At 33.6% G+C, this 13,522-nt stretch overlaps 1 protein-coding gene across 1 annotated transcript; it reads left to right on the top strand.

Moving 5' to 3' along the window:
• Positions 1-2,006: 2,006 nt before the first annotated feature.
• On the top strand, positions 2,007-3,338 carry LOC112775863 (uncharacterized). Its single transcript, XM_025819762.1, has 3 exons — positions 2,007-2,138; positions 2,292-2,812; positions 2,885-3,338. Exons 1-3 carry the CDS (start codon positions 2,007-2,009, stop codon positions 3,336-3,338), a joined length of 1,107 nt encoding a protein of 368 aa, XP_025675547.1.
• The last annotated feature ends 10,184 nt before the right edge of the window (positions 3,339-13,522 follow it).

The raw sequence follows: 13,522 nt of genomic DNA, 5'->3' as shown, positions 1-13,522 counted from the left end.
ACACTAATTAAAATTCAAACTCTTGTTTTTAAAAGAATTTCAGAGAATAAATTAAATTTTTAATAAAGTTTTTAAATGTAAGTTAGGCCAAGCCTTTTAAATCTAGAGAAAAACCCAAATCAGCCCCTGACAATTACCTCGAAAGACAACGAGGCCCCTGACAAAAAAAAAACCCCAACTCGGCCCCTAACAAAAAAAATAAACCCAACTCGATCCCTGACAATTACTTCGAAAGGACAACGAGACCCCTGTGCCAAAAAAAAATCAATGTTATTTTTTTTGGCACAGGGGCTAATCTGTCCCAAAAAAATTTATCAGGGGCTGGATTGGGTGTTTTTTTTTTCTTGGGGGCCTCGTTGTCCTTTCGAGATAATTGTCAGGGGCCGGATGGGGTATTCACTCTTTAATCTATATATGTTGGTTACATTTCACAACCAGTCAAACAATACATTCAAATATTCAATTTATATTTGTAATGTTTTTTAAAAAACCTTAAAATATATATTAATAAGACTCTAAAATAAAATAACCCGCCTTAGTAAGTTAATTTCCTCTTCTTTTTGACAAATTGGACATAATGTCCCATTACTTCTTCAAGGCTTCGATCCACTTACTTATGGGTTATTTTTTTTAAGCATTGTCTGAATATGTAGTCCAGGAATGCATGGATATAAAAGGCCCAAAGTTCACGTATCTAAGGCTCGCTTGCTTGCTTTATTTGTTGATTTTTTTTTTTTTTTTAAATTTTCTAATCCTAGCTAACTAGTTTGATAAAATTTTTACTTTTAAAATATAGTTTATAAAAATTAATTTTTAAAAATTATAGAAAAAAAGAAAGTCAGCGGAAAGTATTGAGATAAATTTAGAGGATCTAAATTTCATGAAATACATTGATTAACATTCACATCATGAAAAGGTGATAGTTAAAAGTTATTAGATAATAATTTAGTTAAATATGTTAAATTATCTGATAATTTTTAGTTAATAATTTCGTATAAAGACAATTACATATAAACTTTTACTTAAAACTTTTGAAAATTTTAATTTGAGGAGAAATTGAATCTAAAGAGATTATAAATGAATGGAGTTGGGTAAAAAAAAATAAAAATGAGAGAGATTAATTTTAAAATAATTATTAATTAATAATATCACATCATTTTATAATTTATCATGTCTTCTTTTTCGTTTGCCACCTTATCATTTTCTGTTAATAGAAATAGGAGAAATTGACGTTTAGTTATTTTGCCAAAATTTAAAATTTTTTAAATCTTGTTTGTTTTAGGGACCATTTTAAAATTTCAATATTTAACAATAATAAAATTGCAAATCAAATTATCAAACCTATTTAATTTGATTTAGTTTAAACATTAACGTGAGAATTAGAATTCTATTAAGAATTGAAAATTATATTTTTATTGTATTATAAACAAAAAAAAAAAGAATTATTTTCTTGTGGAAATTCTATTCTCAAAGTGTTTCGAACACTCCTTTAGAGCTTATTTGAAATGTTAAGAATTAAAATTTACTGAAGAGTTGAAATTTTTTTTTACTTTAAAATAACTAAAAATAAATGATTTGAACTTTTTTGAGAATTCTAATTTTTATTTTTGCTTTATTTATAAATCAGATAAAAAAATGTCTGATTTTTAAATCAACTGTCACACTCTCTAAACTTAAATTTTATTCTATTAATATATGATAACCATTTCAAATAAAAATATTTTTTTAAAGAAAATAAAATTCTTTTTTTTAAGACAATTTACATAAATAAAATGATTGAAGGAAATCTTTATGCAAACACAACATTGGCAAACTTCAGACGCAAATGCAACAAACGCAATTGTATGTAATTTACGACACCCTCTAGCGGAACCTAAGTACACGTAATCCGCTACACCTTATCGCGGATTACGTTGAGAACTTAAATACTCATAAACCGCTATACCCTGTAGCGGTTTATGATCATATGGGCCCGAAGCCTATTCCGCTACACCCTCCAGCGGATTATGAGGGGGGAATCGGATCGGGTTGAAAATGCGATGCTAGAGGATGATTCCGACGAAGAGCCTGCTAACATTGGAGGGGACAGCGATGATGAAATTCCAACAAACCCAGCAACATGTCAACCACCGTCAAGTGTCGGCACACATGAGCAACCTGCACATTATTCTACCCTGGACCTGGAAGCCATCGGCTAACCGCCGGAGTCAGCACCAACCTTTTTGGGTCAAGGGTTGCACGAGAGAAATTCTGTAGTTGAATTTCAAGTTGGTCAATCTTTCCACACTAAGGAGGAAGTTGTTCTTACTGTAAAGGATTACAGCATTCGGCGCGGTGTTGAGTACAGAGTGATGGAGTCGGATCATCTTAAGTACCATGGGAGATGCAAGGAGTTCGGGAAGGGTTGCACGTGGATGATTCGCATCAGCCTTCGAGCGCGGAGTCGAACCTGGGAGGTTCGACGGTACGACAGACCACACAAATGCTTGGCTACATCGATATCAAGCGACCACCGACAACTTGATTATCATGTGATCTGTGTGAAAATCTTTTCTCTGGTTCGAGCCACTGCGGCGGTATCGATAAAGATGTTGCAAGAAGCTACCGAAGGAACGTACGGGTTCAGGCCAACTTATAGGAAGACGTGGTTGGCAAAACAGAAGGCGGTAGCACAAATATACGAGGACTGGAAAGAGTCCTATGCCGAGCTACCTCATTGGATCCTTGGTGTGCAGTCTACCATGGAGGGGACGGTTGCCTTGTTGAAGATGTCTCCGGTTCGAGTCGGTGATGACGTTGATGACTCAACCATGTACTTTCATCGTCTTTTCTGGACGTTTCCTCCTTGTGTTGAAGCTTTCTGACATTGCAAGTCATTGGTCAGCATAGACGGTACTCATCTGTATAGCAAGTATGGAGGGACTTTGCTCCTGGCCATCGCTCAAGATGGGAACTCCAACATCTTGCCTATTGCTTTCAGTCTCGTGGAGGGAAAAAATGCCAAGTCGTGGTCTTTCTTCCTGACCAACCTGCGCCAACATATGACTCCACAACAGGGGATACTGGTAATCTCAGATAGGCACAACGGCATCAAGGCTGCACTAGAGAACCCTAACAGTGGGTGGTTACCCCCTCATGCGTACCGAGCATTTTGTATTCGTCATGTTGCAGCTAACTTCACACTCAGTTTCAAGGGCACGGATGCAAAGTGTTTGCTTGTGAACGCTGCTTATGCGAAGACTGAGGCAGAGTTTCACTATTGGTTTGATATAATACATACCGAGAATCCGGCAATGTGTGATTGGGCGAACAGAATAGAATACGATAAGTGGACTTAGCACCAAGATGGTGGCAGACGATTCGGTCACATGACGACCAATATATCTGAGTGTGTTAATTCTGTTCTGAAGGGTACACAGAATCTTCTGGTTACCGCCCTTGTGAAGTCCACATATGGTCGGCTATCGGAGTTGTTTGTGATTCGTGGTCAGACGGCAGAGGCTCAGTTGGCCAGCGGTGCCAAGTTTTGCCAGTCTTTTATGCAGGCGATGGAGCGCAACTTGAGAGACTCCAGGTGCTTCACTGTCACCCTATTCGATAGACACCAGTCTGAGTACACTGTTGCCGAGACGACACCGACCGTGAGCTTTTCACTTGGGACGTACCGAGTTTTTCTTCAGGATCGTACATGCGACTGTGGATACTTTCAAGCTCTCCATTATCCATGTTGCCATGCGATTGCATGTTGTGCCCAGTCAGTCAGTCACGACTTGACTGGTATATCTATGTCGACGAAGTCTACACCATGCAGAAGGTGTTCAGGGTGTACCAGATAGGTTTTATGCCGCCAATACCAGAGGGACTTTGGCCACCTTATGACGGTCTGACCGTTATTCCGGATCCTAGCTTGAGGCGTTGTCGTGATGGGCGACCTAAGTCTACCGGAATCCGGAACAATATGGATGAGGCCGACCCTAACCGACCGAAGCGATGCAGGCTCTGCAGACAGCCTGGGCACACGCGTGGATCTTGCCCCCCAGAGAGACTCCACCGTTGCTGGTAGTTCGTAGGACTTGTAGTCTTTGTGCTTCTAGTTTTTTGAATTTTATTTTCTCATGTAGCAATTTACGTTTTTTTTGTGTTAGTGTTAGTGCCTTTGGTGTGTTAGTGTTAGTGTTAGTTCCGACCTATTTGTATGACTTATGACATTTTTATTTTCTTTACCGGTTAATCGTTGTATGACTATTACATTTGTATGACTTATGTAGTAATTTATTCTATGTTAGTGTTAATGCCTGGTAGCTATTATATTTCTACGGCTTATTGCTTATGAAGAGTATATTTGTATAACTTCATACATTTTGCATCACGGGTTGTTACTATTAGACTGGTATTCATGAATATGTTCCCAAGGTTCCACTCTCTTCATAATCCGCTAGAGGGTGTAGCGGAATAGGCTTCGGGCCCATATGATCATAAACCACTACAGAGTGTAGCAGTTTATGAGTATTTAAGTTCTCAACGTAATCCGTGACAGGGCTGTAATGAATTACGTGTACTTAGGTTCCGCTAGAGAGTGTCGCGGATTACATACAATTGCGTTTGTTGCATTTGCGTCTGAAGTTTGCCAATGTTTTTTTTGGTTTCTCACGGTATCCCCCAACCCGGCAGGTCAAGAACTAATCCGTCGCGGTACTGAGCTCCATTTAAGGGTTTGCCGCTGGCCAATGGGTTGCTGCATGCACAAGGCAGGATTCGAACCCCCGACACTTGCTTAAGCGGACTAGTGAGCTAACCACTAGACCAACCCAACTTGGTTGAAGTTTGCCAATGTTGTATTTACGTAAATGTTTCCTTCAATTATTTTATTTATGTAAATTGTCCTTTTTTATATTAAATAGTTTTTAAACAAACTCTTAAAATTTTACTTCGTCTATTTTTATATCACAAAACTAATTAAAACAGATAAATTTTAACATAAGAATTTATAAACTAAAACACTAAATAATACAAATTCCATAAATTCTGAAAACAGTGTTCATCAATTGTCAGTTATGTCTATCATTATGCTAATACACAATGAACTATTTAATGAGTATTAAAATTATCGTGTATTATTTATTGTGAAAATTTAAAAATTCTTCTCAATATTGACTCTTAAAAAAAGTTAACTTCATATCAAATTATGTATATAAAAAATGTATTACATTTGTTGTGAGAGTTATAATGTAATAATTAGAATAGAGTTAAGGGATATATATATATATATATATTGAAAAATAAAATTTCGTAAATAGTGATGATTGCAATTAAATTTTGAAAAAAAATGTGTATTATATATAATTTTTTTAATATTTTTTATTGTAAAACAAATCATCTTTAGTCTTTACTCAACTTCATTTGAGAAAGTTTAGGGTCAGCAGATTTTGTGGTTTTTATCTATCAATTAGCCATCAATGATATTTTTAATGGTGTGAAATTGCATCTAATGGTGTAAAATCATTCAATTTCCTATTGATGGTTAAGTGCTGGCCAAAATTTAATAAAAGTGCTGGCCCTCTAGCACTCCTCACTTCATTTTTTATCGTGGTATTAAATTAAAATTTTTAAATAGTGGCAAAATATAAATAATACATTATCGGTTTGTGGTATAACCAAGGTTCTGAAAACCGGACCTGACTGGCCGGTTCGACCGGTTTAACCGCGAACCGACGATGCAAACGGTCCGATCCTCTTTCAATAACCGCCTGTGAGAGAACCGCTGGAAAACCGGTGAACCAGTCGAAAGCCGGCCGGTTCTTCTAAACGACGCCGTTTTTAACTGTTTTAAAAAGTGAAACCCGATTACCCGACCCGACCCAGTCGTGAAACCCCCTGGCCCCTTCTTCCCCCGACCCCCAATCGTTCATCTTAGTCTCACAGTGAACCCTAGCACTCTGAAGTCTGAAGCATTCCCAGCCCAGTAGCCCTCCATCCGTCGTCGCCGCGGTTCTCAGGTCATGAGCGCCACCGTCGTCGCCTGGTCCTCAGCACCAGTAGCCCTCCATCGTCACCTGGTTCCCAGCTTAGTAGCACTCCATCGTCTTCGCTGGCCTCTCGAAACCAGGTGAGTGACTCGTCGTTCTTCATCTTCTCTGAACTTCGACTTCCTCTTCAATTTTTGTTCCATAATATTAATTCTTCAATTCATCCTGGGTCTTAGGTCTTCAATAATTCAGTCTTCTTCGGTCTTCAATAATTCATCTTGGGTCTTCGTCTTCAATAATTCTTAAAATTAAATTAATTCCAATTTCTATTTTATTGTATTCTTCTTTCACCCTAGGAGTTTTTTTTCCTCAGTTGATAGTTTGATACAGAAACATGAAGACGTTTTTAGTTTACCCGTTACGCGATTTTTGTTCAATTGCTGTTTTAGTGTTTTGCACTTTTGTTGCTTTGTAATTGTTAATTTGTTACTCTGTTTTAATTTGTTACTTTGTAATTGACTAATTGTTAATTTGTTCCTCTGTTTTGTTAATGCTAGAAAGTAGAAACTTACTCTGTTTTGCACTTTTGCAATATTATTGAATGGCTGAATGCTGTAGACACTAGGCAGAATTGCTGTAGACAGAATTACTGATATGATCTTGTGTTGTGGTTAAGAACATGGTTATGAATTGCTGTAGGCAGAATTGTTGAATGGCTGAATGTTGTGTTGTCTTGTGTTTGGCTCCTGCTTTAGGTTAAGAACATGGTTAATTTTCATGCTGTTAATTTTCATTGTTAATGTTCATTGTGTTGTGGGCTTGTGGCTGTTTTTAATTTCATATATGTTTTATTAATTTCAGTTATGGAAAATAGTATTAATCAAGAAGCAACTGCTGATAACAATGCTTCTGTGAATAATAACATGCCTGTCGATACTCCTATTTTGAATGATGCTGATAATCCTAATTCTCGTAGTGCTAACGATACTCCTAACAAAGCAGATTTGTAACAAGTTCTTGCAGATTTTGATGATTGATAAACCATGATGTTGGGATTTAATATTTAGATATGCTTTTATTACTATTTAACTTTTGAGTTTGGATTTTGATAAGATCATATGTATTTGGTTGATGATATTTTATGTAGTGTTTTAAATTTCGAAGATATTTTAAGATTTATATTAGACTATAATTATATTTTAGGATGTTTATCTATAATTTATTTATTATTCTATTCTAAAACGGTTTTTTTGGTTGAATCACTGATTAAACCAATTAAACCAATAAACTAATAAACCAGTAACTAGAGCAGTTTAATTACCGGTCCGATTTTCTGAACCTTGGGTATAACCAATTAGTCATTGAATTCTAACGGTTGAAGTAACACTAGATATCTCTAGACCACAATTTAACATTTTACATTTTCCAAGCAATAATGTAGTATCCTAAATTAGGTGTAAAAATCAACAAACAATTGTAATAAATATATCTTTATTTTTCCTCCATAGAAGACTTGATAATTGAGACTTAATTAGGGGCTTAACATTCTATTAATCCTAATATTTTTTTCAAATAATAAATTAAATCTTAAAATATAATTATCCAAATCAGTGAGTTTTTTAATTTTGAACACTTTAGATTTTAGATTTTAAAATACATAAAATAGTTTTTAACGTTTACCACAGTTAAATAATATAGTTTTCATCAATTTAATGTCTTTAATCAAAATAATTATTTTAGAATTTTTAAGAATTATTTTAAATTTTTTAAAAACTTTTTGGGAGACTATTTTATGGATTTTGTATATTTTAAAATTTAAAAAATTAAAGTGTTTGATACTAAAAATTTCAAAGATTCATTTGAATTATTATTCTAGTTTAAAAATTTATAATCGAATTCTTATAATATATAAACATTTTAGTTATGTTAGGTCTTCTGAATTTTTTTTGTTAAAAATATAAAATATTTTTAAGATATTTACTTTTGTATAGTATTTGATATTAGATGAATTATGAATATAAACACAAATATTATAATATTAATGTGTATAATTTTTTGAAAAATAATAAATTATATAAAAATTAATAAAATTATAGGATTAACAAGAACAATTAATAGAAGAATATATCCAAGCTTACAAATATAATTAGTAGTAAGATCCAAAATCTAGAAGCTGATAATAATAATGATGATGGAGCTGAATTTCTATCATCTTCACCGGAACCTGCGATCATCCATGCCCGTCCTCTCCGCTTCCTCCTCCTGTTCGTCCTCCGCCGCCCCCACCTCCTCCTGCTCGTCCTCCGCCGCCCCCACTGCTGCCCCCACCTCCTCCTCCTCGTCCTCTGCCGCCTCCACTGTCGCCCCCATTTCCTCCTCCTCGTCCTCCGCCGCCCCCACTGCCGCCCCCACCTCCTCCTCCTCGTCCTCCGCCGCCTCCACCTCCTCCTCCTCGTCCTCCGCCGCCCCCACTTCCTCCCCCTCCTATCTTCGAAACACTATGCAGCTTACTCACATTTTTCTCAGTCACTTTTTCATTCAAACTTCTTTTGCCTTCATCATCTATGCTTCCATTTAGTTTTCCTATCATATCATATCATATCAATAACATAAGTAATAACTAACTATCCATTATTGAAAAGTGTTCTGTAAGATAGGGTTTGGTAGAGACAGAAAGACTGAGACTGAGAGACAAAGATTAAAAGATAGAAATTGAAATAAATCTTAGTATTCTGTTTGGTGCAGAGTGGGAGACAGAAATTAAAACAAGAATGAAATTCTAATTTAATTTGTACAAAGGGTAAAATTGGAATTAATTAATTAAAATGAAGGTATTTTATGTATAAAATGTTATTAAAGTTTCAGTCTTCATCTCTAAAAATTTTAGTTTCCTGTGTCCCCGATTTTGGAGGTACTGAAATACTAAAATTTTGGGGATAGAGACAAAAGTTTTAATACCAGTCTCTGAACTAACAAACATGATAGTGAGTTTCAGTCTCCCAGTCTCTGTCTCAATACCTCAAAACAAACGCTACCTAATTGTAATGTTCAAAATAAACTTATACATGTTTGTAACTATATTCTAACAAATTATCAAGTTACAATGAGCAATGTATATGAAATTATCAAATTATCAACATGCCAATTAATTTCAAGTTTATTTTGAACAATATTTTAGTGGATTTAAATAATAATAACAATAACAATAATAATAATAATAATTAAAAAAAAAAAAAAGCTAAAGAAATTTGTATACCAAGTTCTTGTGCTTGTTGTCCATTGGTATAGGTTAGGGGTGTGTCCGTAGAAGCAGATGAGATTGAAATAATGATGAATAGGAATGTTGATATTCCTAATGGAAGAAATAACGTGACCTTCATATCTTTTATGGTTTGATAGATGAGAAATTGAAGAAACAGTTAACTTTCTCTCTTTCTTCTCTCCTCTATGCTTTTGGTATTGCTCCCTTTTTTTTTTCATTTAAATAGAATAAAATATATATATATATATATATATATATATATATATATATATATATATATATATATATATTTGTAGATGTGATTTTTTTAGAAACGAGAACAGGGAATTAAGGGGAAAAAAAAAAGATACATCTGAATTATGTAAAAATGATACAATCTACAAGATCTTTATAGGTAATAAACAAATAAAATGATAAATAATTAGTATCCTATAATTTATAATAGTATCGTGATAATATATATACAGACACGCTAATTGATATGCTAATGATTCATACTAATAAATATATACATATGCTACTGATTTTAATACTTGTAAACAATTTATTTTAGTGTTAATTTATTGGTCGAATTCCATAAATTGATCTTAGACCGGCAATTTTTCCTTAATTGATAATTCTGTTTTAAATTTTTTTAGTAATTAACTAGACTTAAATAAATATTTATTAATTTGCTGTGAATTTAAAATTCATTTAAAAATTTATTGTTGACTAATATATGCTTTTTTTTTTTTTTAGACTTGACACTTGCTTATATGCTTAAATTAATAATTTTTTTTTTCGATTGCCCACGGTATCTCCCAGCCCGACAGGCCAAGGACTAATCCGTCGCGGATGGAGCTCCATTTAAGGGTCTGTCGCTGGCCAATGGGTTGCTGCATGCACAAGGCGAGATTCTGCTTAAACTAATAAATTAATCACCAATCTAACTCAAATTGCGATTAACATTTTTTTTTTCAATACAAGGAAAGCCCTACGACCTTAAGACCAAAATAAACTAAGCTAAACGGGAAAATAAATCTCACTCAAGACAAAGAAAAAAATAAAACCATCAACTACTTACTTAGTATTTTATGTTGTTAATCAATAAGTTTGTGATAAAAAATTATTTTTTATTTTGGTATTTAACGGGCTTAGGCCCAATAAAAACATTATACAGAATGTCTAGACTAATTTGGGGACAAATATGATTTTTCCTTTTTAGTATTTAACATTAGTGAATTGCAGAAAAAGCGTAGATTAAGTGGCATATAAGATTGTCTCATCTACTTAATATACTAAAACTGGATTTTTTCCCAATTAATAAAAGTGAGGTGTCGATTCCTCATGAATCCTTTTTTCGCCAAAATGAATGTACATTTTCTCTTCTAAGTTTATTTTATAAAAATATCTTTATTATACTTATACTATAATTAGCATTTAAGTATTAATGCATAATTATACTAATTTAGAAAAATATCTTTATTATAGTTATATAAAATCAATATTTAATACATTATTAAACTACTTATCAATTATCAATCGAAATAATAATAATAATAATAATAATAATAATAATAATAATAATAATAATAATAATAATAATAATAATAATAATATAACATTTCATTATAATATCTAAATTAAATTACTACACTAAATAAATTAATATTAATTTTTTTATTAGCAATAACATAATCCTAACTACTAAAAAATAATAATAATAATAATAATAATAATAATAATAATAATAATAATAATATTATTATTATTATTATTATTATTATGATAACTATAGGGATAAGTATTGTTTTGTTCCTAACGTTGAAGGTCAAAATCGAAACCGTCCACAACGTAATTTTTGATTTAGAATCTTCCTTAACGTTTTTTTTCGTATTAAAATCATCCAATGTAACAATAACTTTTTGTTTTGGGGTTTGATCTCATTCGTTGAATAGATTATAATATATCAGACATAGATGCAAATAAACATCATCACCACAATAGCATACCACACTGGCAAATCACCGGGGTTTCCATCAATTTCGAACTTGGCTCCAATAGCTGCGGCTACTACGGCCTGACATATGATCATTTGGGCTCCGCCTTCTAGAAAAAAGGCTCTCCTACCCCACTTGTCAACCCCATATATAGACACAACAGTGGCAGCCACATTTACAACGCCGGTGATGATGACTAACATGAGAGCAGAGTTGTCTTTGAAGCCAATGGAACCGAACAACACAGGCGCATAAAACATGATGACAATAATGCCCGTGAATTGCTGGAAGAATGGAATCATGATTGCCATGGTGAGGTGAGGCCTGTACTTGCGCTGCAGCAGGTTCCTCCAAGGGTGTTCCACCTCCTTCGATTCCTCACTTGCGGCAATAAGATCGTTGAACTCTTCATCAATGTCTTCCACGCCGGGAACCTTCCTCAGTTGCCTTTTCGTGCTCTCCACGCTCGATCATGGAGTTGGGTGTGTCTGAAAGGACCAATGATCCGATTGTGATGATGAGTGCAGAGACCATTACACCACCAAAGCTAAGCCTCCATCCCCATCCACCTTTGATATTTGCGAAGAAGTAGTTGAGCACATTCGCCACTAGTATCCCAACTGTGATGGACAATTGGAACCCAATGTTCAAAGCTCCTCTGATTCCAATTTTTTAATTTGTTTATAATTTAATTTTTAATGAAAATTTTATTAGAGGCTTTCTTTATTTATTATTGTTTTTTGTAAATTTTGTAATACTATTTTTCTGTTTTTATTTAATTATCAGTTTGATATTTTATTCGATCTTATCACGTGCATGGTGCATGGCACGGGTAATTACACTTGTAAAATTTATATAATTTGGTTTGAATTTTTTTTGTTTAAAATTAATTTTTTTAAATTGTTTGATTTGAAGCCTAAGATCACCTTGATTTTTGTCATCTTAAATTACACTAACCTGTTCTGAGATTAAGTAATATCATGCTTACACCAGGCGTTTTATAACTTAAATAAAGAAATATCAGTGTAATTTAATCTTTTTATTATGAATTGACAAGTATAGTATCACTTGATTTATGTCATAGTTCTTCTTGAAAGGTTGCAGAAGGGCTCACAGTTGAGGGTATATTGGAGACATGGATCAAATTGAAGCCTATTGTGATGGAAGAATGGGATGAGAATAGAGATAAACTGATAGATCTTTTTGGAAAGGTCAGAGATGATTGGTTGCAGAATGATTTCTCTGGTTGGATGGGAGCAAACAGGTAGTTCAATTAAGGGAATGTCTTAAATGTGCCGAGTTAAACTTAGCATTCAATTCACCAAGATGATCTAATAGTATAGATTTAATAGAAGTTATCTGTCAGTACTGTCCAGAATTATGTTAAGATCTTAAGGTATGATGTATGTATATTTGTACTATTCGATACACCATACAAAAACAACTGAGATTTGATTTTCGGGTTTTAGAAAAAGGGTTTGCGTGATTGTGTTTTTGACTTTTGAACTCTTGCTTATTGGTGATTGTGTTTTATACCTATATATTCTATCCTGGTACCGCTGATGCACTAAGATTTGCAAGCTCAAAAGTTTACATTGTCACCACAAAACAGGTAATAATCCTTAAGAATACATAATTCTAGTCCTATATGAAATTTCACATTGCTATGATCTCTTCTTACTTTTCATTTTTTCCTTCTTCGATTTCTCACTTGCGGCAATAAGATCGTTGAACTCTTCATCAATGTCTTCCACGTCGCGAACCTTCCTCAGTTGTTGCGTAGCCTTTTCGTGCTCTCCACGCTCGATCATGGAGTTGGGTGTGTCTGGAAGGACCAATGATCCGATTGTGATGATGAGTGCAGAGACCATTGCGCCACCAAAGCTAAGCCTCCATCCCCATCCACCTTTGATATTTGCGAAGAAGTAGTTGAGCACATTCGCCACTAGGATCTCAACTGTGATGGACAATTGGAACCCATTGTTCAAAGCTCCGGTGATTTCAATTTTTTAATTTGTTTATAATTTAATTTTTAATAAAAATTTTATTAGAGATTTATTATTGTTTTTTATAAATTTTGTAATACTATTTTTCTGTTTTTATTTAATTATCAGTTTGATATTTTATTCGATCTTATCACGTGCATGACACGGGTAATTATACTTGTTTTGTTAATAATAATAATAATAATAATAATAATAATAATAATAATATAACATTTCATTATAATATCTAAATTAAATTACTACTTTAAATAAATTAAATTAATATTATGTATAATTTGTGATTCGAAGAATTGATGAGATCCATCAGAA

This window comes from Arachis hypogaea, chromosome 19, assembly GCF_003086295.3.
Source record: "Arachis hypogaea cultivar Tifrunner chromosome 19, arahy.Tifrunner.gnm2.J5K5, whole genome shotgun sequence".
NCBI classification, from domain to species: domain Eukaryota; kingdom Viridiplantae; phylum Streptophyta; class Magnoliopsida; order Fabales; family Fabaceae; genus Arachis; species Arachis hypogaea.
The sequence above is the reverse complement of the archived record's forward strand: the minus strand, read 5'-3'. Positions and strand labels throughout refer to the sequence as shown.